This window comes from Molossus molossus, unplaced genomic scaffold (assembly GCF_014108415.1).
Source record: "Molossus molossus isolate mMolMol1 unplaced genomic scaffold, mMolMol1.p scaffold_m16_p_4, whole genome shotgun sequence".
Lineage (NCBI taxonomy): Eukaryota > Metazoa > Chordata > Mammalia > Chiroptera > Molossidae > Molossus > Molossus molossus.
Genome location: NW_023425377.1, coordinates 104,685,079 through 104,709,574, shown reverse-complemented (window position 1 = coordinate 104,709,574; position 24,496 = coordinate 104,685,079). Strand labels below are relative to the sequence as shown.

Here is a 24,496-nt window from a genome sequence, read left to right as displayed (position 1 = left end):
AAGTTGGTAATGAGGGTGGGGGTAGGAATAGTAGAATATCTGTTAAGTTGATTTTAAATTGTTTCCCATTACTACATGGAATCGAGAATTATGTATATTTTGCTATAGTCATCTACTTTTGCATTATGATGTATTTATCTTAATAAGCAACCTGAACTTAATTTATTACTATCTACAAGGACTTGTAGGAGTCTAGCACATAGTTTTTGCAGATACCAAATAGTTGTCATAAAGATAGCAGCATAATCTAAATGATTCTTTATTCTCTTATTTCTTTTTATTTGGATATCCTGCTTATGAAAGGAAATGCAATGTACTTTAAACGTATTTTGTGGTAAACTATTTTCAGTTCAATATCATTTTCATTGGACAGAGAAAGGACTTTTTCCTATTTTAAGAAAGCTACCATAGTGAAAAAAACAATTATTTTAAATTGTTTTGACTAAAATAGGAAGCTTCTGTATTTGGAGATGTTTTTTCAAGTCTAAACATGTATAGTTATTTACTGTAGACATTTTTTAACCTTTGATTTTTTACTGTAAACAAATCTATTCAACTTGAATTGTGAAATGAAAACAAATCTTAACCATGCTCTTTCTGTTTATTCATGAATGAGAAAAGATAGACATTTTCCAATAGATTCCACTGAGAATGAAAGAAATAGAGCCACCTTCTTTCATCTTAGCCTAGTAACCAGTCTCTAGAGTATTAGTGATCTAATAGTTGAAAGAAACTAAGTAAGTTCAGATCAAAGCAAGCCCAAGTTTTGCTACTTTTTGCCCTAAGATTTTCGTCATCGTCGTTGTTGCTGTTCCAGATGTTCTCCCTTTCCCCCCCATTGACACCCTCCTCCCAATCCCACCTGCCCCCAGCATTATTGTCTATGTCCATGGTTATGCATATATGCATATAAGTTCTGTGGTTTATCTCTTCCCTCCTATCCCCCCCTTCTGAGGTTTGTCAGTCTGTATCCTACTTCTATGTTTCTGGGTCTATTTTGTTCATCAGCTTGTTTTCTTCATTATATTCCACAAACAAGTGAGATCATGTGATATTTGTCTTTTTCTGATTGGCTTGTTTCGCTTAGGATAATACTCTCCAGGTCCCTCCATGTTGTCTCAAAGGATAAGAGATCTTTCTTTTTTACAGCTGCATAGTATTCCATTGTGTATATTTTTTTTATCCACTCATCTATTGATGGACACTTGGGCTGTTTCCAGATCTTAGCAATTGTAAATAGTGCTGCTATGTACATAGGGGTACATATATTCTTTCTGATTGATGTTTTAGGCATCTTAGGGTATATTCCTAGAAGTGGGAATATATGGGTCAAATGGCAGATCAATTTTTAATTATTTGAGGTAACACCATAGTGTTTTCCATAGTGGCTGCACCAGTCTGCATTCCCACCAGTAGTGTACCAGAGTTCCCTTTTCTCCACACCCTCTCCAGCACTTGTTGTTTGATAATTTGTTGATGGCAGCCATTCTGGTAGGTGTGAGTTGATACCTCATAGTTGTTTCAATTTGCCCTAAGATTTTTGTATTACTGCTATAGCATTGTTCTTGACAGAACTCCTTGGTCCCATATATTATATTTATTAGCACTTCTCCAACTTTCTTACTGAAGTCCCAAAAGAATAACCCTTCAGATGTTTCTTTGGAGACTCATTTTTTTTTTTATTTTAATCCTCACCCGAGGACATTTTTCCATTTTTTCGTTCAGATAGAGTGGAAGGGAGAGAGAGGAAGAGAGAGAGAGAGGGAAACATCGATGTGAAAGGGACACATCGAGTGGCTGCCACCCACACGACCAACCAGGGCCGGGGACAAACTGCAACGGAAGTACATGCCCTTAGCGGGAACCGAACCCGGGTCTCTCCGGACCGCAGGTGGATGCTCTAACTGCTGAGCCAAACCGGCCAGGGCGAGACTCATATTTTACCATAAAAATTCAAGATACTTCTTAGAAGACGTGTATTATTTATTTAAGTGAATTTTGTTTAGATTCTATAATACCATACTTACTTAATTTTATTTTTAAAAGTATGTTTTTATTGTTTTTTTTAGAGAGAGAGGAAGGGAGAGAGAGACAGAAACATCGATCAGCTGCCTCCTGCACACCCCCTACCGACAATCAAATCTGCAACCCGGGCGTGTGCCCTGATCAGGAATTGAACCAAGACCTCTCAGTCCATGGGGTGACACTCAATCCACCAACCCACACTGGCTGGGCAATACCACACTTTTTTATTTTTTTTTTTATTTTTTATTATTTTTTATTTTAATCCTCACCCGAGGACATTTTTCCATTTTTTCGTTCAGATAGAGTGGAAGGGAGAGAGAGGAAGAGAGAGAGAGAGAAACATCGAAGTGAAGGGACACATCGAGTGGCTGCCACCCGCACGACCAACCAGGGCCGGGGACAAACTGCAACCGAGGTACGTGCCCTTAGCGGGAACCGAACCCTGGTCTCTCTGTACTGCAGGCCGACGCTCCAACCGCTGAGCCAAACCGGCCAGGGCCCACACTTTTTTAAATAAAGAGTATAAATTCTCATTTCAGTGTGAGGTACCATGTTTGTCCTTTTTGTCTGCCTTGTTTATATCTGCCTTCGGATGTTCTGAGCATACCATTTCAGACCCGTCTGTGGTATGTCAGTCTCTTAATTTGAAAAACTGAACAACATTCATCTCATACATAAATCCTTTAGCATTAAACTTCTGAGTCTTTTACTCGTTGACATCATGGAGACTCTAATGCCTTTTTTTTTTGTTTTCTGATAAAGCCTTTTGTTTTAACTCCCTGGATCCTGGCAAATCTAGTACCTCCTGCCCTCTCTTTTCTGGGTCCTAGTAAGAGCCTGAATGCATTTAAGAGTATTAGGGTATAGAGTACTTCATTATTAAATTCTGGTTAAAGTTCTTAGTATAGTTTCTCTTTGGATAGATCTAGTCTGTTTAGTTTTTAGAAATTAGAATGTGATTTTGATCATAAAATCAAAACAACCCCAAACAGTTGGGTGAAATATCAGTATCAGGTGATATTATTATTTACCCATTTTTACAAATGCTAATTAGTAATTTACTTTATAGGTTATTGGTTCTTATACTCATTGATTAATGAATACCTGCGGCTGATTTAAAGAAGTAGAGCCCCATAGATGATTTAAGGCATTTTTGGCTTCCAGTATAAATGTAACTGAGGCCTGGACATTAATAGTAGTTTTGTAATAGTAAATTATCATTCTGTTTTGAAGACAGTTTTCAAAAGATAACTGTGAATTTATGTAAAGATCAGAAACATATTATAAACAGCACAAACTATAAGGTATTACCTTATAAGTTTTATTCACTGTGTATGTTAGTTATCAGAGTTATGAACAAACTTTTAAAAAATGTGAAGATGGTCAGAGCCTTTGAAGAATATGAATAAAACACAGATTTAGTGCTTATGTCTATAATTCTCAGAGGTTTGATTTCCTCTTTCTGTGTCTGCCTGGGATTATTTGGTCTTTTCTTGACCTGGCTGATAATTTCTTTTCCAAATTGGTGCTACTGCTTAATACAGGGGAGCAGATAATAACTTCTATTTCACAAGAAAGTAGAATACAGCAAAAATGAACTGCCTTAACTTTCCTGTTTTCCATTCCACTTTCACTCTCTCCACAATTCCTTCCACTGTTCCCTCACTGGAAGAGATTTCCTCCTATCTAGGGAATTTCTCTGCCTTTGCTCAGAATTCCTTACTGTTTTTTAAAAGCTTTATTTTTATACCATTTTAAATTATTTTTGTTGATTTTTAGAGAGAGAGGATGGGAGAGAAAGAGAAACATCGATGTGAGAGTGAAACATCGATTGACTACCTCCTGCACACCTCCCTGCAACCGTGGCATGTGCCCTGACAGTGAATCAAACCAGCAACCTTTTGGTGCACAGGACGATGCCCAACCAACTGAGCCACATAGGCCAGAGCTACTTGGATCCCCATTTTAGATTTGCAAAATAATACAGAAAGTTTTCTTGTATTCCTCATCCTTCTTCATCTAAAGCTTACATCTTACATAACTGTAAAATAATTATCAAGAATAGGAAATAGCATGGCTGGTGTGGCTCAGTGGATTTAGCGTCATCCAATGAACCGAGAGGTCCTAGTTTGATTTCTGGTCAGGGCACGTGCCAGGATATGTGTTTCTCACATCGATGTTTCTTTTTTTTCTTATCATCCAAGGACATTCTTCCATTTTTTGTTCAGATAGAGTGGGAGGGAGGGAGAAACATTGACATGAAAGGGACACATCGAGTGGCTGCCTCCGGCCCGATCTAACCAGGGCCAGGGACAAACTGCAACCAAGGTACATGCCCTTAGCGGGAACTGAACCCGTGTCTCTCTGAACCGCGGGCCGACGCTCTAACCGCTGAGCCAAACCGGCCAGGGCTCACATCGATGTTTCTATTTCTCCCTTCTCTCACTAAAAATAACCAATAAAAACCTGTTTTTTAAAAAAATAGGAAATTAATTATATAATTATCAAGAATGGGAAACATTGGTACAATATTATTAACTAAACTATAGACCTTAGTAGAATTTCACCAAATTTTCAACTAACTGACCTTTTTCTGCTCCAGGATCTTATCTAGGAACTCCCTTCAATTTAGTTATTTCTCAGTAGTCTCTTTTAAAAATTTTAGTTTCTCACACTTTTCTTATCTTTCATGACCATGACACTTTTAAGAGGACTGATCAGTTATTTTATAGAATGTTCCTCAATTTTGGTTTGTTCAGTGTTTTCTCATGATTGGGCTGAGCTTATGCATTTTGGGCAAGAATACCACAGAAATGATACTGTGCCCTCAGTGCAGTGTGTGAAAGGGATTGCCATGTTGACATGTCTTCCCACTAGTGACTACTTATCACTTGGTTAATTAAGTTGGATCTGCTGAGTTTCTTCGCTGTGAACTCCGAGTTCTTTACCATCTTTCCTTTTCAGTAGATAAGTACCTTGTGGGAGGCATATGGAAATTATATAAATCCTGTTTGTTCTCAGACTTCTGCCCTCTGACGTTAGTATTCATCAGTGGATCTTATCTAAAACATTTATTACTACAATGTTTGCCTAATGGTGATTGTTTCCCTCTTTTTTTCTATGTTTATTAAGTGAAATTCTTTTATGTTGTCTCTTTATACCCCCATTTACTTTTTTATTTGATTATTATTAATGAGTATGTGCTCATTAATATTTGCTTCATTCTATGGGTTTAAATGCATTATTATCATTTATTTTGTTGCTTGGTTTGTTCCAGCATTGACCATTAGGGACTCCTCCTTTGTTCTTTCAACAAGCCTCCCTCTTTTTTTAATTTAACTTTTCCTTACTTTTTTTTTTTTTTTTATCCTCACCCAAGGACATTTTTCCAACTTTTGTACAGATAGAGTGGGAGGGAGAGAGAGAGAGAGAAACATCGACGTGAAAGGGACACATCGAAACATTGGTACAATATTATTAACTAAACTATAGACCTTAGTAGAATTTCACCAAATTTTCAACTAACTGACCTTTTTCTGCTCCAGGATCTTATCTAGGAACTCCCTTCAATTTAGTTATTTCTCAGTAGTCTCTTTTAAAAATTTTAGTTTCTCACACTTTTCTTATCTTTCATGACCATGACACTTTTGAAGAGGACTGATCAGTTATTTTATAGAATGTTCCTCAATTTTGGTTTGTTCAGTGTTTTCTCATGATTGGGCTGAGCTTATGCATTTTGGGCAAGAATACCACAGAAATGATACTGTGCCCTCAGTGCAGTGTGTGAAAGGGATTGCCATGTTGACATGTCTTCCCACTAGTGACTACTTATCACTTGGTTAATCACTTGGCTGCCACCCGCACGACCAACCAGGGCCGGGGACAAACTGCAACCGAAGTATGTGCCCTTAGCGGGAACCGAACCCGGGTCTCTCCGGACCGCAGGCCAACGCTCTAACTGCTGAGCCAAACCGGCCAGGGCTTTTCCTTACTTTTGACACAAGAAAAATATTCCAGGTTCATCTTGTATTTTTCCTGCCCCAGCCTTAGAATCGACCACTTCTCCTTAAGAGCTCTATATTGGAGAATGGTGTGTAGAGGCCAAGGTTTGAGCACCAGGAATACTCCTTGTTACAGGGGATCAGTTTCTAGGCCCTCTCAGTGGGCAAAGCTAGGAAAGCCTATAAATATACATACATATGTGGATGTATTTTACACACACACACACACTAAAAACCATGAGTTTAACTGATTATTGATTCCAGTCCAACACCATGGGTTTATTTTATCATTTCTCCTTTTTTTATTTCTTTTTTCTCCAACAGTGAGGAATCTATCTAGTTTTCAGTATCTACATTCTATTTATTTATTTGTTCAATTCTATTATACACATAACATAATTTCAAAATTATTTATCCATACCCCTGTGAAAAACTTTTACTAAGTAGATTAGCAGTACTTATATACAATTGTGAATAGAGTATATATTAATAGATCCTTTAAATTCAGTTTCATATCTAAGATGATTTTATCAAATTGTTTTTTAATTATTGAGGTACATATTCTTACATTCTGCATACTTCTTCTGAAATTTTTTGTTTATTCACTTGTTATAATCAATAGATACTCATGATTGTAGACAGTTTTGTGAAGCAAATTATGACTGAAGTAATTAGTTATGTCGTGGAATATTTGTAAGGATATTGGTTAGGTGACACAACTTTTAATTAAATTACTTAATGTGTGCGTAACACATTTTACTTTTAGGCATGTCTGACTACAGCAATGATACTGCTACTCTTGGTGCATCTAAACCAGCTACGGAAGAAGTCAAGCCTAATTCTGAGGTGATTGGGTGTCATTTACACTGTTCTTTAAAGTCAGCCCAACTCGATCCAAGTTTTAGACTGTCTGTCCAAACTGATAGTTGGTCTAAACATGCTGCATTGTGAATTATGCCCTTTTACACACATAGACACAGGCAAGGAGTGGAAGGAGAGAGAGAGATTTCTTCACAATAGGAAGTAAGTTACCAATTGCTTTTTCACCTAAAAATGAACATAAAAATTGGGGCCAAACTCTAGTTTCTAGTTTAAACATGAAATGAAGTTTCTGTTGAAATAATAGCAGTAATAGGTTCACATTTGAGTTCCTTTACTCTCATATGCTTTTTAGTTAGGTATGCATAAGAATTCAGGTGTAGAGATTTTTGTTTGTCAGTTGTTGTTGTTTTTTTCTTCTTTTTTTTTATTTTTTATCCTCACCTGAGGATATTTTTCCATTTTTTGTACAGATAGAGTGGGAGGGAGAGAGAGGAAGGGAGAGAGAGAGAAAGAAACATCGATGCGAAAGGGACACATCGAGTGGCCACCACCCGCACGACCAACCAGGGCCGGGGACAAACTGCAACCGAAGCATGTGCCCTTAGCGGGAACCGAACCCGGGTCTCTCCGGACCGCAGGCCTACGCTCTAACCGCTGAGCCAAACTGGCCAGGGCTGTTTGTCAGTTTTTTTTTTTATCCTCTCCTGAGGATATTTTTCCATTTTTTTTTGTACAGATAGAGTGGGAGGAAGAGAGAGGAAGGGAGAGAGAGAGAGGAACATCGACGTGAAGGGACACATCGAGTGGCTGCCACCCGCACGACCAACCAGGGCCGGGGACAAACTGCAACCGAAGTTGTTTGTCAGTTTTTAATACTGAGTTCTGGATTTGAGATTCACTGAATCAAAGTCTACAGTGATAAACACGGGACCATGTATATTTTTTTTTTTTTGAAGTTCTACAAGTGACTCTAATATACACCACCTAAGAACCACTGTTCTAGTTCATTAGAATGAAGAAAAATATTTTAGGAAGTTAATTTTATACTGAAATCAAGTCAGTAATTTCTTGAATACCTAATACTAGAAATACTGCTCATATTTATAGTGCTTAAAGATTTACAAAGTAGCACTTTCATATTGTCCTGCCTCAGTCCTTAGGACAATTTGATATAATTCAGGTAAGTAGAACAATTATTATTTTCTCCATTTGTTTATTGAACATATTTAACTTCCAGAGAAGTAGTGACTGACTTCTAGGAATTAGCAAGCCTGAAACACAACATGGAGTCTTCTGACTCTAGATGTAGTGTTTCTGAACCAATTTGCTGTCTGCATATGTGGCCATCGCTGGGCACAGTATTTCTTCAGTCATGCCAAGACACTGAGTCTGTGTGACAAGCTTTAATATAGGATATAGAGCTAGATAATTTACTTTTAGTCCCAGAGTCAAAGATGAGTTCTGGTTGGCAAATTATGTGTCATCTTTGTAGGATTCAGGATTCTTTGTGATTTAAAATAGTTTGACTTTTTACCATTTGTCAAAGCAGTGTCACAGTTATGTTTAGTTCTGAGAAACTAGGGAATTATGTATACTGTATTTATCTTAACACAGGATTTGATTTTTTATGATCAGATCACTGAATCTGTACTGTTGAGTGATGATCAGACGAAGTTTGATGCATGTAAACTACAGGAAAGATGAACGGCCCAGCCAATGATGGCACTCATACACAATAGAAGGAAGGATTCTGCAGGGTGGGGCAAAAGGAGGTTTACGGTTGTGAATATGCAAGACAGTTTATTTTTGTTTTACTATTAATTATTGTATTATTTTCCGTACAAACAACTATAAACCTACTTCTGCCCCACCCTGTATTTGCGGTTGCGGTTTACTACTGTGAGTTTCATCTGTGAAAGGCACTCAAATAGAGGCTAAACTAGAAGTTTCCTGCTTAGTAGAGTTAAGCTTGGATGATGATGATCTGAAGGAAACCACTGCCAAATAATTGATTTTTGAAATTTGTCTATAAATTAGTGATAAAATCCATGGTTGGCATTCCCTGTGTTTTTAACCGTACTCAAATGTGCAGTGTCCACAAGGAATACTTTTTTAAATATTTTTTTAATTGTTTTTTCAGACAGGAAGGGAGAGAGAGATAGAAATATTGATCTGAGAGAGAAACATTGATTGTCTGCCTCCTGCACACCCCTTACTGGGGATCAGGCCCACGACCCAGGCGTGTGCCCTGACTGGGAATCGAAGCAGGACCTCTCAGTCTATAGGACAACGCTCAGTCCACTGAGCCACACTGGCTGGGCACAAGGAATACTTTTTTTTATAAAAAGACCAGTTATGTGAGTATGATATGAATTTATGCCCAAATTTAAAAGCATTATATGGGTTTACAGTTAACTGACATAGGATTTAGGAATGTTTTGTGACTTTAAAATTTTCCATTTATTAGTATTCTACTAACTTAAATCTTCTTTTTTTCACAGTCCGTAATGAAAACATTTTTGGGGTCATATTTACTTGTAAGAATTCTTCTTTTAATATATTATAGCTCTGTATATATTTTGTCCATTCTCTTAATTTTAAATATTTTATACATCAGACTTTTTAGTAATTTAGACTAATCCTAGCAGAGCTTTCTTTGCACATCACTGCCAATTTGATGAAAGAATTAATTCTGACTCTGCTAGTGTAAGTGATCTGGATATTGTTTTCTTAGAAATAGAATATGATGACCCGGGTGATAGTTTTCATTTCCTTAAAACGAAAACAACAACAGCAACACCAAAAACTCCAGCATTTTGGTGGTTTTTTTTATTTTTATCCTCACCCAAACATATATTTTTTTTTCTATTTTTTGTTCAGATAGAGTGGGAGGGAGAGAGAGAGGGAGAAACATCAACATGAAAGGGATACATTGAATGGTTGCCACCCGCATGACCCAACCAGGGTCGGGGACAAACTGCAACCGAGGTATATGCCCTTAGCGGAAACCGAACCCGGGTCTCTCTGGACCGCAGGCCAACGCTCTAACCGCTGAGCCAAACAGACCAGGGCTCCAGCATTTTGAATTGAGCCAAAAGCACTATCAACCCTGACCAAGAAGAGACTTAAAGTTCATTTAGGTTCTGTGAAGTGAATTGCTCTTGGTCACTTAGCTAGTTAATTGCAGAACCCAGGGTGATTTTCTAACTGTAGATCGAATGCTTTTTCTATTAAAATGTCTCTGTCTCATCAGTGACCATAAAAATTCTTTCTTCTTCTACATGTTGTGTTTTTGTTTTGCTTATTTCTTTCTTTTTGAATTAAAAAAGAGAAGTAAACATGAGCTTGGTTTGCTTTGTACTCTATCTAGTCCAATCATGATTAGAGCAGATAAAGGTAGATTTTGTTCTTTGTATTTTTATTATTCAAACTTTATGCCTTGAAATGTGTTTAAACTGCTGCTTCTATATCTGTAGAAAAAATAATAGCTTATTAGGTACCATTTACTGAAAGCCTATTATTAGGTGCCAGACTGAGTTTTACAAAGTATCTCATTTAATGCCACAGTAACCCTGTTTGCAATTAAGGATTTATACCTCATTTCATAGATTAGGCAATAGAGAACTGGAAGGGTTAGCATAGCTAATGAGGAAAAGAGCTATGACTTGAACCCAAAGGAAGTAAAAAAGATTAGTAATGTACAGAACTAATTAGGAAAAAATTATTTGAAGATAGAAGTGAGGAAGTTAGGAAAACAAGCAAATAAGTTATATTTTTAACCAAAAGGAAAGCAAGCAAATTAATTGTGTCAAGTATTTGTTAGCATATACTGAGATTATTGACTGAATTATTCTTTTCTGTTGCCCTTCAATATAGTAACACTAATATATATATTTCTAATATCCAAGAAAAGTATATAAATGTTTGCATTCTTCTTTTATATAAGTAACTCAGAGATCTAGAAAGTGAATTGGGTACAGATCCTGCACTCAAGGTACATGTTGATTAATACAGGACATTTTAAAATAAATAAAATGTAGAAGAAGAATGCCTTTATAGTGGTACAGATGAAGAGTTGTAGCAGTTCAGAGTAGTATCAGCCAGGACTATCAGTGAAGGTGGCATTTAAACTGAGTCTGATAGTGCAGGTGGAATGATGATGGTCACTGCTTGTACAAAGACCCAGAAAGGCAGTTGAGAAACATGTATATGAAAGTGTGAGTAGTTAAGTTTGATTTAATAGGCTATCTCAAGAATTATCATTTGTAGAAAGATAGTCTGGATCATAAAAGGATTCTGTGTTATCAGGAGGAGTTGACTTTTATGGTGTAAACACTGGGGAGGGACATAGACATGTTAAACATATGCATAAATTATTTTATAATACAATGTAAAGTAGTCCTTAGTACTATAAAGCAAGTTCAGGGCTACTGTAATGAGTATTGAAGGATGCTGATTGCTGATTTCAATTGATCGGGCTTCCCTTCTTAGATGATATGTGAGCAGAAACCTGAATGACATAAATGAGAGTCATGTGAAAATCTGGGAGTAAGAACCTTCAAGAAAGAGGAAACAGTAAGGGCAAAATAAGGTTAGTGTGTTTGAGGAACAGTGGTGAGGGGTCTGTGGCTGGAACTAAATGTCAGTGAGGAAAGAGTGGGAGGGAATGCTGGTCAAGTGGTAGATAGCAGCTAAAATTGGCTTAGCATGGAAATGAAAAGAATAGGCAGAAGACGAGAAAGTTGGAAGAAGATTTGAAATGTGGTATTCAGGTTGCACATAATTGAAAATATAAGACAAATTAGGTTGACTAATAGATTTAATCATTTGTTAAGAAAAATTTTGTTGGTCGTGCGGGTGGCAGCCACTCGATGTGTCCCTTCACATCGATGTTTCTCTCTCTCTCTTCCTCTCTCTCCCTCCCGCTCTATCTGAACAAAAAATGAAAAATGTCCTCGGGTGAGGATAAAAAAAAGAAAAATTTCAACATGAAATTAAAGTTAAATAGTAAATGGATTCTCATGTACTCATCATCCAGATTTAATAATTATTTGGATTTTACATTTGCTTTATCCATTCCTTTATAATAATATAGTAGGTTTGAGGGTCATTTCCTTTAAAACTGTAAAATTGCCACAATAGGTAAAACAAAGGAAAAATGAACAAGGCTACAAATGATAACATTTGTAACCACATTTCATTGTTGTCTTGATATTGGTTTGTTATAGAAAAGTGTAGTTAGGGTACCTACCCATAGTGACAAAGTTAGGCAGAGTAAGCTGTACTGGTAAATACTGGTGTTGATGGAAGTAGTACAGTATTTGTCCTATTGGTCCTGAGCTGAAATTAATGTACTATAACTGTAACATCTTCATAATAGCTGTATGATATATAGGTGAGATTGATAATTAATAATCTTACTTTATAAATGAGGGAATTGAAACTTAGGGAAGTAAAATGACTTCTATAAAGTTATTTTAAAAAGGGCAGAGCTGGTTTTAAATTCATGTCTCATGATACCTTGGTTAGTTCTTAGATTCCATGCATTAGGCTTGTTTACCTAATACTTTTGAACCATGTTGAATTAGCACTTTATAATACATGTATTAACCTTTTTTTTTAAATCCTCACCCAAGGATATTTTTACATTTATCACCAGAGAGAGTGGGAGGGAGAGAGGGAGAGAGACAGACATCTATGTGAGAGAGACACATCGACTGGTTGCCTCCCGCACCACTCTACCAGGGCCGGAGGAACCACCGAGGTACGTGCCCTTGACCGGAATTGAACCCGGGATCCATTGGTCTGTGGGCCGACGCTCTAACCACTGAGCAAAACCAGTCAGGGTGCATTAACTAATTTTTAAAGAAGGTCATGTTTTACTAATACAGAAGGAAATTTCAAAGACTATTTGAATTATGAATTCAATAGAATTACTTTCTCTTTTTGTAGGCAAAGAAAAATTTAAATAATTTCATCTACACAGAAGGCATTTGTGCTTTTTGGTATTGGAACAAAATATGGCCTCTGTTAACATGCATAATTAGTCCACTAAGCACTGCGACATTCATTGTCTGAAGCTGTAAGTGTTAACATTAGAATTGAATACTTTTGGCTTCTCTTCTTTTCTTCTTTCACACTCTTTACTTTCTACACTGCTCTTTTGTCTAGAATTGACTGAAACAAAGAATTTAGTTCTTTAAATTAGAAGAAATTATAACTACTATTTGATAGCTGAATAAAATACCAGTTGAATATATGTAGCCATGGAACTGAGCATTGGAAACATTTCACTGTTATTTTTAGTGAATTTTCAAATATCTTTTTAAATGGTAAATGTAAGAAACAATTGGAAAAACATTAAGCTTTTTATTATACCACTTTATTTCTGCTTGCTCAGTGGTAAATTAGATAAAAATATACTGTTAAATGTGTGTTTTAGAAGATGCAATGCATTATACCATTCTAGATGTCTAATTAAGGCTAATACACATTCTTTTACATCCTTTCTAAAAAGTTTCTACCTTGTTTCTAAGCATTTTAGAAATTGGGTTTTACCACTAATATTTTTATATGCTTTCTCTTGCATCATTAAGATAGATTTTTAGTCTTTGGATCAAATTTTGTTAATGTTACATCTTTTATTTTCCGCAGGATGTTCACCTGTAAATCCTGACTGCCAAATGTAAAACCTTTTTTCATATTATGTCAAGGTATATTTTCAGGATTTGAAAAACATAGGTAGCGCCAGGAAAAATTCTGTGAGCTTTTTTCTTTAACCTAGGTCTTGGCAGGTACAGAAAAGGTATACACTAGGAGTTGAATTGGCAGGGAGAAGAGTCACTACATTCTGAGGGTGAAGATGAAGTTAATAGACATTTATTTGGTTGCCTAATTGGCCAGTATGGAGAGAATTAGGGGAGAGTATGGTATGAGAAACAGTGGAGTAGTAGGTAGGTGTGACTGTAAGCAGTTATAAGCCATGTGACAGCTGTTACAGTATTGAGAAAGTTACTTGATTATCCGGTATTTTGAGCTTTTATATAATAAGACACAGGCTCTGCCTTTCCCTAGCCTCATCTTCTGGAGGCTTTCACCAACACTGGAAGGGGGCTGTGGCTAGTAAGCCAAAAACAATAAAATAGACATAATACTTGGCTAAAACCTGACTTGGTAAATCAAAAAGAGGCAATTCTCTTTTGTGGCTTTAAAAGATCTAAGATGAGGGACTCTGGATCTGAGGAACAGAGGGATCTTTTTTAATGCTCTGCCATTCTTTAGATACTCTCTTAGAGACAGGTACTTAAGATTTTCAGACTTGGATCAAACAGGGAATATGTCTATAAATGACACTTAGGACTGCAGTAATTTTTATAGTGAGAGGGTATTGGTCTAATTGATTTTTTTTCATGGAGACATTTTAGAAAATGACGAACTTTGCTACTGAGTTACAGAGTTAGTGGCTCCTTGTATGTGATCAGGGCCATACGCCTCCCCCCACCAGCTAGTGTGGTCTCTGAGGGTGGATTTGGGGCTTGCAGAAAAAATAGATTCTCTGCCATTAAAGATGATAGAATGGAATTTTACCCTTAAAAATATCAACAGTTTATTGATGTAAAATGTACATATGATACAGCCCAGTGAGTTTTGACAAATGTATAAACTTGGGAAACCATAATCACAATCAAGATACAGAAGTTTTCACCATCCTAAAGTTTCTTGTACCCTTTGCAGTGACTCCTCCCCTACCCAACTCCTCTCCCAGGCAATAGCTGATCCAACGTGATAGATGAGTTCTGTACGTGCTAGAGTTCTATGAAAGTAGAATGCTATAGTATGTATTCTTTTGTGTCTGACTTTTTTAGTTCAGCATAATGTTTTTGGGTGTTTTTTTTTTTTTTTAAATATAAATGTAAACCTAATTTTGCCCACCCCTGTATATTAAAATGTTTACAGTACTCCCTCAGTTTAGATAGTCTTGCTTCCTTTATTAAGTAATGCTTCCACTTACACTATGAATGGTTATTTTTTATTTTATGTGTAGTCTGCCTAGATAGCAGAGACTCTGTGTCTTACAAGAATAATTTTCTATGATTTAAGTTTCCTTTATTGTGTCTGTGATTAAGTGAAAAAAACCCTTAGAACATAGGCTTTTCACTTACAATAGTGTTACTGTCTATGTTGCTTTTCAAATGCTTTATTTTTACTTTGATTAAATAGGTATATAGAAGTATTGTTGCTCAGTCACTCAGGATCCTATCCAGCATAATGTTTTGAGACTAAGTAACAATAATTACATACATCAGTAATTCATTACTTTTTATGGCTGAGGAATATTCCACTTTATGTATATTACACAATTTGTTTATCCATTAACCTGTTGGTGGACATTTTTTATTAGTTTTGGGCTCTTATGAGTAAAGCTGTATAAATGCCCATTTACATATCTCATCAGGACATTTGTTTTAATTTCTCTGGTGAATGCTTAGGTATAGAATGGCTGAGTCATATTTGCTTTTATATGAAATTGTTAAACAAGTCTCCAAAGTGAAGTACTTGTTTTACATTCTACATTCTTTACAGCAGTGAATGCAAGTTCCCAATGAATCTTTACCAATACTTGGTATCGTCAGTCTTTTTAAACTTCAGCCATTGTAGTGGGTATAAGGTTGTACCTTATTGTGGTTTTAAATTACATTTCCTTGATGATTAGTGATGTTGAATATCTTTTCATGTACTTACTTGCTATTCATATATTTTCTTTAGTAAAGTGACTGAAAAATTTGGCCATATTTTATTTGGGTTGTTTATTTTCTTATTATTGAATTATAAGACTTATTTATATATTTAGAACACCACTGAATTATCAGATATATTCATATATTACATCTGTTTTCTCCCAGTTTGTGGCTTGCCTTTTCATTTTTTCAATCATGTTTTTTGAAGAGAAGTTTCTAATTTTGACGAAGTCCAGTTATCAATGTTTCTGGGTTTTTTAAATCTTTTTTATCCTCACCCGAAGATTTTCTTACATTTATCTTCAGATAGAGCGGGAGGAAGAGAGAGAGAGAGACATTGATGTGAGAGAGACACATCGACTGGTTGCCACCCACACAACCCCAGCCAAGGCCGGGGACAAACTGCAACCAAGGCACGTGCCCTTAATGAGAACCAAACCCGAGTCTCCCTGGTCCGTGGGCCGACGCTCTAACCGCTGAGCCAAACCGGCCACGGCTCAATGTTTCTGTTTTACTGTTTGTATTTTTTATGTCCTATCTAAGAAATGTTTGCCTACCCCAATGTAATTTTTCCGACTACTAATAATCAAAAGCATTTTTCATTTCTGTTACAGTGATTTTGATCTCTAACGTTTCTCTTTGGTTCTTTCTTAGGACTTCTGTAACTCTGCTTACGTTGCCCATCTGTTCTTCTATGCTGTCTACTTTATTCGTTACAACCCTTAGCATATTAATCATAATTATTTTAAATTCCTGGTCTGATACTTTCAACAACCTTGCCATGTCTGGCTGTGATGCTTGCCCTCTGTCTTCAAATTGTGTTTGTTTTATTTTTAGTGTTTGTATGTGTGTGGGGCGGGGATGTTTGCCTTTGAAGACCTGGTAATTCTTTCTTCTTAGGCCAGACATGATATATTGGATAAAAGGAACTGCTGTAAATAGGCCTTTAGCAATGTGTTGGTGAGGTGCAGGAGGAGGGAGGCATTCTCTAGACTTATGATTAGGTCTCAGTCTCCAGTGAGCCTGTACCTCTGGACTGGGAACTCCACAACTGTTTCTCCGTTTTTGTCTCTACCCCCTTGTAGGTGTGTCAGGATGGCCAGAGTGAGCTGAATTTGGGTATTTCCCTTCTTCAGGCCAGTTAGGCACTGATGGTACCCAGGCAGGTTAGGTTCTGGTTTCTCCTGGGGGTAGTACTTGTTAAGAAGAACATAGTGTTCTGGCGTATTTCAAAATGGTTACTTTTCTCTTCCCCTGCTGTAAGGATGAGGGGATTTTTCTCCAGTATTTACTGTGGTAACCTGGTCCAGCCTCTGGAGGTAAAAATCACAACATTGTGGGGTCCTCCCTGGAGTTGTAACTCTTAGAGTCATCCACATTGAACCTCCAACAATCCATCAGGTTTCCTTACCTGAGCACTAGTTTGTAAGGTGCTTTCCACTGGTGAGTCTTCACTCTGGTAAGCCATGACTCCCTGTATTTTCCTGTCTGTCTCTCCAATTTGGGGGGCAGCAATTTGCCCCTGTGTCCTTCCCTCGCTTATGAATCCAAAAAGAGTTGTTGATTTTTCAGTCTGTTCAACTTTTTACTTGTTAGGATGGAGTGGCAACTTCTAAGCTCCTTACATTCAGAAATGGAAGCTAGAAGTTCACCCTCAAAGTTAAGACTTAGTATTTCCCCACCCCAAGGTAACCGCTATTCTGCCTGCCATCATTATAACTCACTGGTTTCTTTTTGAATTGAGTATGTACTCATTGAGCCTGGCTTCATTGGCTCAACATTATATCTGTGAAAATATATATATATTTGTTGTTGTTGTTAATCCTCACCTGAGGATATTTTTTTCCATTGACTTCTAGAGAGAGTAGAAGGGAGGAAGGGGTGGGGAGGGAGGGATAGAGAGTAAGAGAGAAACATCAATGTGAGAGAGACACATTGGTTGGTTGCCTCCTGCAGGCACCCTGTCTGGGGCCAGGGATCAAACCTGCAACCCTTAGCTGCACAGGCCAGTGCTCTAACCACTGACCCACACCCACCAGGGCTGTGAGGTATATTTTAACAAGCCTTTTTATATTTTATAGAAGTAGAGACTAGACCACAAACCTATTTGCATTAATACTTGCTTTTAGTAGTATAGCAGCCTGTAATAATCCCATAAATTAATGTTCTTGTCAGTAAATTCAGGCCTATAGATTAAACACACACACACACACACACACACACACACTCACACTTATTTTAGTTTTTTGATTCAATTTTGGTAATTCTGTGCAGTGCAGTATCAGAAGTAGCAGCTAGATTTAGGTCTAAGCATTAGAACACATATTGTTAGGTGTTGATTCTGTTGCTAACATATATTTCTGTTAATGCCTTTTTTCTAGTGGCCACCGTTGTTAAGTGTGTGTGAGGAGAGAGGCCCTGGTCTCTATGAAAAGTGAAATAAATTGCTAGCTTATTTATTCCTAAGTTTTTTAATTTTAAAAATAAGGGAAAATAGCCCTGGCTGGTTTGGCTCAGCAATTAAGAGCATCAGCCCATGGACCAAAGAGTCATGGGTTCAATTCTGGTCTGCATGTACCTCAGTTGCAGTTCAGTCCCTGGTGGGTCATGCGGGAGGCAACCAATCAATATGTCTGTCTCACATCGATGTGTTTTTTTTTCTCTCTCTCTCTCTCTGTCTGTCTCTGGCCCCCTCTCTCGCCCTCTCCCACTCTATCTGAAGATAAATGGAAAAATATCTTGAGTGAAGATTTAAAAAATTAATAAGGGAAAATAGACTATTTTTAAGATTCTTTACAAATATGAAACTGTCATTTTAACTTGTAGCTCCACGTGTTTCTTTAAATCACATGTGATTGGATTAAGAATTTTTTTGCCAGCCATAATTGATATTCTGTTATTGATTAAACACACTTAGTTGCTGAAAGAAATGTATATTTTCTATGGTTATAAAATTAAGGAATGTATTTTTAAACATTATTTGAGTTTTATTTTTATTTTTAATTTTATGTTTTCATTGATTTTTTTAGAGAGAGAGGAAAGGAGAGAGAGAGAGAGAGAGAAACATCAATGTGAGAGAGATACATGGATTGGCTGCCTCCTGCATGCCCCCTGCTGGGGATTGAACCCGAAACCCAGGCATGTGAATCAAACCAGGACCTCTCAGTCCATGGGATGATGCTCAATCCACTGAGCCACACGAGCTGGGCCATTATTTGACTTTTGGAATAGTAAAGTTAGAGTGTAAAACTTAATTCTCCTAGAGAGGTTTAAAAAATGTTGTTATGTCAGGGAAACTCTTTAGACAAAAGCTGACTTAGAAACCCATTACATACAACAGGAAAAGGAGAGCTGCTTTAGTTGAATTAATAATCAAGCTTGGCTTTCTGTAATATTTTTTTCAGTTAAAAGTGGTAGTCTACCCTGGCCGGTTTGGTTCAGCGGTTAGAGCATCAGCCTGCGGTCCCGAGAGACCCGGGTTTGATTCCCGCTAAGGGCATATACCTTGGTTGCAGTTTGTCCCCGGCCCAGGTCGGTCGTGTGGGTGGCAGCCACTCGATGTGTCCCTTTCAAATCGATGTTTCTCTCTCTCTCTCTCTCTCTCTTCCTCTCTCTTCCTCCAACTGTACCTGAACAACAAATGTCCTCGGGTGAGGATAAAAAAATAAAAAAAAGTGGTAGTCTATTAAAACACTATTTACAAGGCAAAGATATTGTCCCCCTGGTACTTGTAACAAGTAACTTGTTTTTTTTAATTAGAGTTGAGTTCCTTTTAAAAGCCAGATGCATTTTTAATATATTAATATGTAAGTGTTAGGTAAATTGTAATTATTTTTTTTAATGCTATAATGGTGATTTTTAAGACTATATGACCATGAATATAGTCTTTTGAATTTTGCCTTTCATGATTTGGTGTTATTTATGACTTTTTTTTTTTTTTTCTTCAGGAATCTACCATGGCTCAAGAATCTCCCAAAAATTCAGCAGCAGAAATTTCAGTGACTAGTAATGGAGAAGTTGATGACTCTCATGAACATGGTTTTAATAGGGTAAGAACATTTTGTTTCTCTTAATACAAAGAATTAGCCCTTAAATGTTGAGATGAAAGTAATAGAGTTTAATATGGGAATATTGTCTTAGATTGACAAAAATGCCAGGAATCTAATGTTAGGGATGACTAGATAGGTCATAACAGTGATTTGTCAAGATTAAGCTCCAGGCCAATAAGTATTTAGGCTTTGATGTTTTTATCAGTAATTCTGTTGTATGACCATAACAAGAGTATGTCTCTCACTTTTGGCATATAACTTTATAAAATTACTTAATTTTGTTTGTTATAAGAAAAAATATAACTGTAGGTTTTCTTTTTAAACATCAGCACTCTAATCTTTTTTTTTTCTTTATTGATTTTAGAGAGAGAGGAAGGGAGAGGGAGAGAGAGAGAAACATCAATGAGAGAGAACATTGATTGGCTGCCTCCTGCATGCCCCCCACTGGGGGCATGTGCCCTGACCAGGAATTGAACCAGCAATCTCTTGGTGCATGGGTCAGCACTCAACCACTGAGCCACATTGCCTGGGCCAAATCTCTTTTTTTTTTTCCGTGTCCTTAGTACATAATTCCTAAGTAGACTACTCCTGACTTTGCTGTTCACTTTCTGAAGTGAACTTTCTAAAGCATACTTGACTCGGTAGAAAATGAAACTAAGGGTGCTTTTAATTTTGATCTGCCTCTCATTTGAAATTGAAATTTATTGTGTATTAATGGAAACACCATGGGTTTGGAGATGATCTGGGCTCAAATTTTAGCTGTGCAATTTCTAGTGTTGTAACCTTGGGCAGGTATTTATTTAATCTCTTCCAGTTTTTGTTTTCTAGTCTTGATAAATGAGAATCTTACTTTCATGGGGATATTAATATTAAATGGGATAAAGTAAGTAATATGTTGAATATAGTCCTAGAAATGATAGTGATGGTTACTATTTCTGGAGATATTTTTATTAAACATCTATTTTTATGATATTTGGTACATGTACACAACTTAAAAATTTTTTTTTTATCCTCACCCGAGGACATTTTTTTACATTTATCTTCAGATAGAGCAGGAGGGAGGGAGAGAGGAAGAGAGAGAGAGAAACATTGATGTGAGAGAGATACATCTAGTGGTTGCCACCCACACAACCCCAACTGGGGCTGGGGACAAACTGCAACCAAGGTACATGCCCTTAGCGGGAAACGAACCCAGGACTCTCCAGTCCGTGGGCCAATGCTCTAACCGCTGAGCCAAACCCGGCAGGGCTTTAAAAACTTTTAAAATATAGTTTTGATATTCTTGAAAATGGTTGAAAGGTAAATTATTTTACAGTTTGGGCTCTCTCTTTTTTTGTTATTAAATGTCTTTATTAATTTTAGAGAGAGAGGAAAGGAGAGGGAGAGAAACATCAATGTGAGAGAGAGACATTGATTGGTTGACCCCCATTGAATCCACAGACCCCCATATAATCCACAGGAAATATACCCTGACTGGGGATCAAACTGGTGACCTTTCAGTGCATGGGATGATGCTCAGCCACACTGAGCCACACTGGCCAGGGCTAAATAGGGCTCTCTTTACTTCACATATTTAAGACTAAAATATTTTAGTTTAACAGTGGTGATATTTTAGATCAGGATTTGTTGATCTCAGCACTGTTGACATTTTGGACCAGATAAATTCCTTGTGGAGGGTTGGCCTGTGTATGTAGGATGGTTAGCAACATCCCTGGCCTCTTCCTACTAGATACCAGTAGCACCCTCCAGTTGTGACAAGCAAAAATGTCTCCAGACATTGCCATATGTCCTCAGGAGTGGGAGGAACTTGCCTCTGATTGAGAACCGCTGTTTTAGATAGATTGCTTTAATTGATTTCACTTATTTTTGCCTCAGCAATACTTTGGCAGGGAAAAAAAAAAATGTGTCTTTACGCTTGAGGTTTATTTTAATTATAGGTGTTTTAACTTGGTTTCTGAGCACATATGGCCTAATGTAGAGGGACTCACAGAAGAAAGAAACCCTTAAATTTTGAGGACACAAAGGAAATTATTTAAAGTTTTAGTCTTTTTGGTGTTTGAAAACACTAAGAAAGACACACCTGCATAATAAGGAAACTAAAGTTAACATCATTAGACTCTACCTATTCCTTTATAAGTTTCTGTTAATCCAAATAACCTATTATACCAAGATTTTAGTTAATGATTGCTTCATCTTATTTTTAGTAACAATTCCTTTTGTAAATTTATGCTGCAAATGTTAATTATATGCTTTATACCAGGTACTAGGAATATAGCAGAGAATAAAAATACCTTCCATTGGGAGTTGCTAGTCTAATAGTTTAATGAAAGCTAAAGATCTTTGTTTAAGAAAAATGCAATACATACAAAATACTGCATTATTTTGGAGATTCATCTCCCATATTAAACCTCTTCTTTTTCTTATTGTTACTGCTGTTTTTTGTTTTTTGAGCTTTAGCTTATATATACTGAAAAGCACAAATGTTAAGTGTACAGCTCAATGGAACCACCACCCATATCAAGATATAAAACATTTCCAGGACCTGAACTGGCCCTCTCTTGCTCTCTTGTAGGCAATACACCTCCCTTGTTCCCAGGGTAGTTGTTACTGTTCTAACTCTGTCATCATAGATTGCTTTTTACTGTTCCTGAACTGCATAGAAATGGAATCATATAGTATGTACTCTTTTTTAACTAGCTTTCACTCATTATAATGTCTGGGAAGCTTATCCATATTGTTGCTTGAGGCAGTATTTAATTCTTTTTCATTGTAATGTAATTTTCCATTATGTTAATTAATATACCACAATTTGTATATCCATTCTTCAGTTAACAGATACCTTAGTTGTTTCAAGTCTGTGGCTGTTATGAATAGAGCTGTTGTGTCCACTCTCGTACAGGTCTTTTGGTATACATGATCACCTATTTCTGTTGGGTATATACCTACGAGCAGAACTGCCAGATCATGGGTACATGGTATTTTGGGTTTGTATATACTATCAACTAGTTTTCCAAAGTCACTGGTCCAGTTGATAATCCTACTGGTAATAAGTGAGTGTTCCAATTTAATTCTAGTTTTTCCACATCTTTACCAGTTCTTAGTATTGTCATACTTTTTAAAAAAATTCTCACCCGAGGAAATTTTTCTTTTTATCTTCAGATAGAGTGAGAGGGGGAGGGAGGGAGAGAGAAACATCAACTGGTTGCCTCCCACATGACCCCAGCCACGGCCAGGGACGAACCGCAACCAAGGTACATGCCCTTGACCAGAATCGAACCTGAGATTCATTGGTCCACTGGCTGACACTCTAACTGCTGAGCCAAACCAGCCAGGGCAGTATTGTCATACCTTTTTATCTTAGTCATTTGATGGAAGCATAATGGTATCTCATTGTGGTTTTAATATGCATCTCCCTGATAACTCCCTGGTAATTAATGATGTTGAGCATATTTTCATATTGACCATTTGGATGTTATCTTTTATGATCTGCCTTTTCAAGTCCTTTGCCATTTTTCTATTGGGTGTGTGCCTTTTCTAATTCATTTGTAGGAGTTCTTTATATATTCCGGTAAAATAAGTCATTTGTTTGGATATGTGTGTTACAGATATTTTCTTCCATTCTGTAACTTGCTCTTGCACTCTATTAATGGTATATTTTGATGAACAAAAGTTGTTCATTTTAATGAAGTCCTGTTTATCATTGTTTCCTTTATAGTGGTTTCTATGACCCTTTTAGGAAATCTTTGCCTATCCCAGTATGATGAAGATACTTTGTTTCTTCTAAAAGTTTTGTTGTTTTGCTTCTCATACTAAGATATGTGATTAATCTTGAATTAAAATGTGTGTATGGTGTGATGCAGGGGTCAAGGTTGTTTTTTTTTAATCATATAAATATCTAATTGATATTCACTGTTTATTGAAAAGACTTGTTCTCCACTGGAGGGCTTTTGCTGTTAACCAGATATTCATATATGTATGGGTCTATTACTGGACTCTGTTTTATTTCGTGGTCTTTTTGTCTGTCCTTGCAGTAAAATGGCTCTTTCTTTCTTTCTATTATAATTAAGTCTGGAACAAATATTAGCATTAGCCTTGATACCTGGTAGTTACTTCCTCTGCCTTTGTTCTTTTTCAGGTTGCCTTGTACCTTAAACCTATTTGTGAATCGTTAGTTAAGAACCTTTATTTACCTTTGGGTAGCATTTTGAGTAGCACTGAAAAAAGTTGTCCTTTTTTATCCTTTAATATTTTAACTTTAGAATGGAGAGTCTTACTAGAGTGAGGTTCATTAAACCATAATATATCTATTTGAGTTCTTTGCTTATGCAGTTAGAGCCAGTTAACTTGCTGTTTTGTAAGTTTACTTATTGGTTAATGTCAAATTCTCTTCTTGGAAATTCCCCTGCAGTGTTATTTCACTTTTTATTGAGAGGTAGAGAAGATAAAAAGATGTTGCCCTAGAGCCCTGGCCGGTTTGGCTCAGTGGTTAGAGCGTCGGCCTGCGGTCCAGAGAGACCCGGGTTCGGTTCCCGCTAAGGGCACGTACTTCGGTTGCAGTTTGTCCCCGGCCCTGGTTGGTCGTGCGGGTGGCAGCCACTCGATGTGTCCCTTCACATCGATGTTTCTCTCTCTCTCTCTTCCTCTCTCTCCCTCCCACTCTATCTGTACAAAAAATAAAGAAATGTCCTCGGGTGAGGATTAAAAAAAAAAAAAAAGATGTTGCCCTAGAGGTCTTTCCTAATTGGATGTGAACTTTACCAGTGAGAAAGGCTCCTTAGAAGCAATAATTCACTTCAACCAGCACTTACCTGAAAGAAATTTGATATCATAAAACTTGTTTCCATTTGTACCTGCTCTTGTG

At 37.0% G+C, this 24,496-nt stretch overlaps 1 protein-coding gene across 22 annotated transcripts in view; it reads left to right on the top strand.

Annotated features, from left to right (window-relative positions):
- The window catches only part of ARFIP1 (ADP ribosylation factor interacting protein 1), a 106,112-nt gene that overhangs the window by 9,352 nt on the left and 72,264 nt on the right, over positions 1 to 24,496 (top strand). For 3 of the 22 annotated variants that reach the window (XM_036241609.1, XM_036241605.1, XM_036241606.1), the window contains exons 2-4: positions 6,793 to 6,872; positions 9,350 to 9,385; positions 19,534 to 19,635. In XM_036241609.1, coding sequence (XP_036097502.1) covers positions 6,795 to 6,872; positions 9,350 to 9,385; positions 19,534 to 19,635 — 216 coding nt within the window. In that variant the 5' untranslated portion in view covers positions 6,793 to 6,794. Of the gene's footprint in view, positions 1 to 6,786; positions 6,873 to 7,000; positions 7,050 to 9,349; positions 9,386 to 11,339; positions 11,440 to 12,800; positions 12,931 to 13,502; positions 13,562 to 14,582; positions 14,683 to 19,533; positions 19,636 to 24,496 lie in introns of those variants that run through there. The other 19 variants (XM_036241628.1, XM_036241629.1, XM_036241614.1 and 16 more) reach the window with 18 other exon arrangements.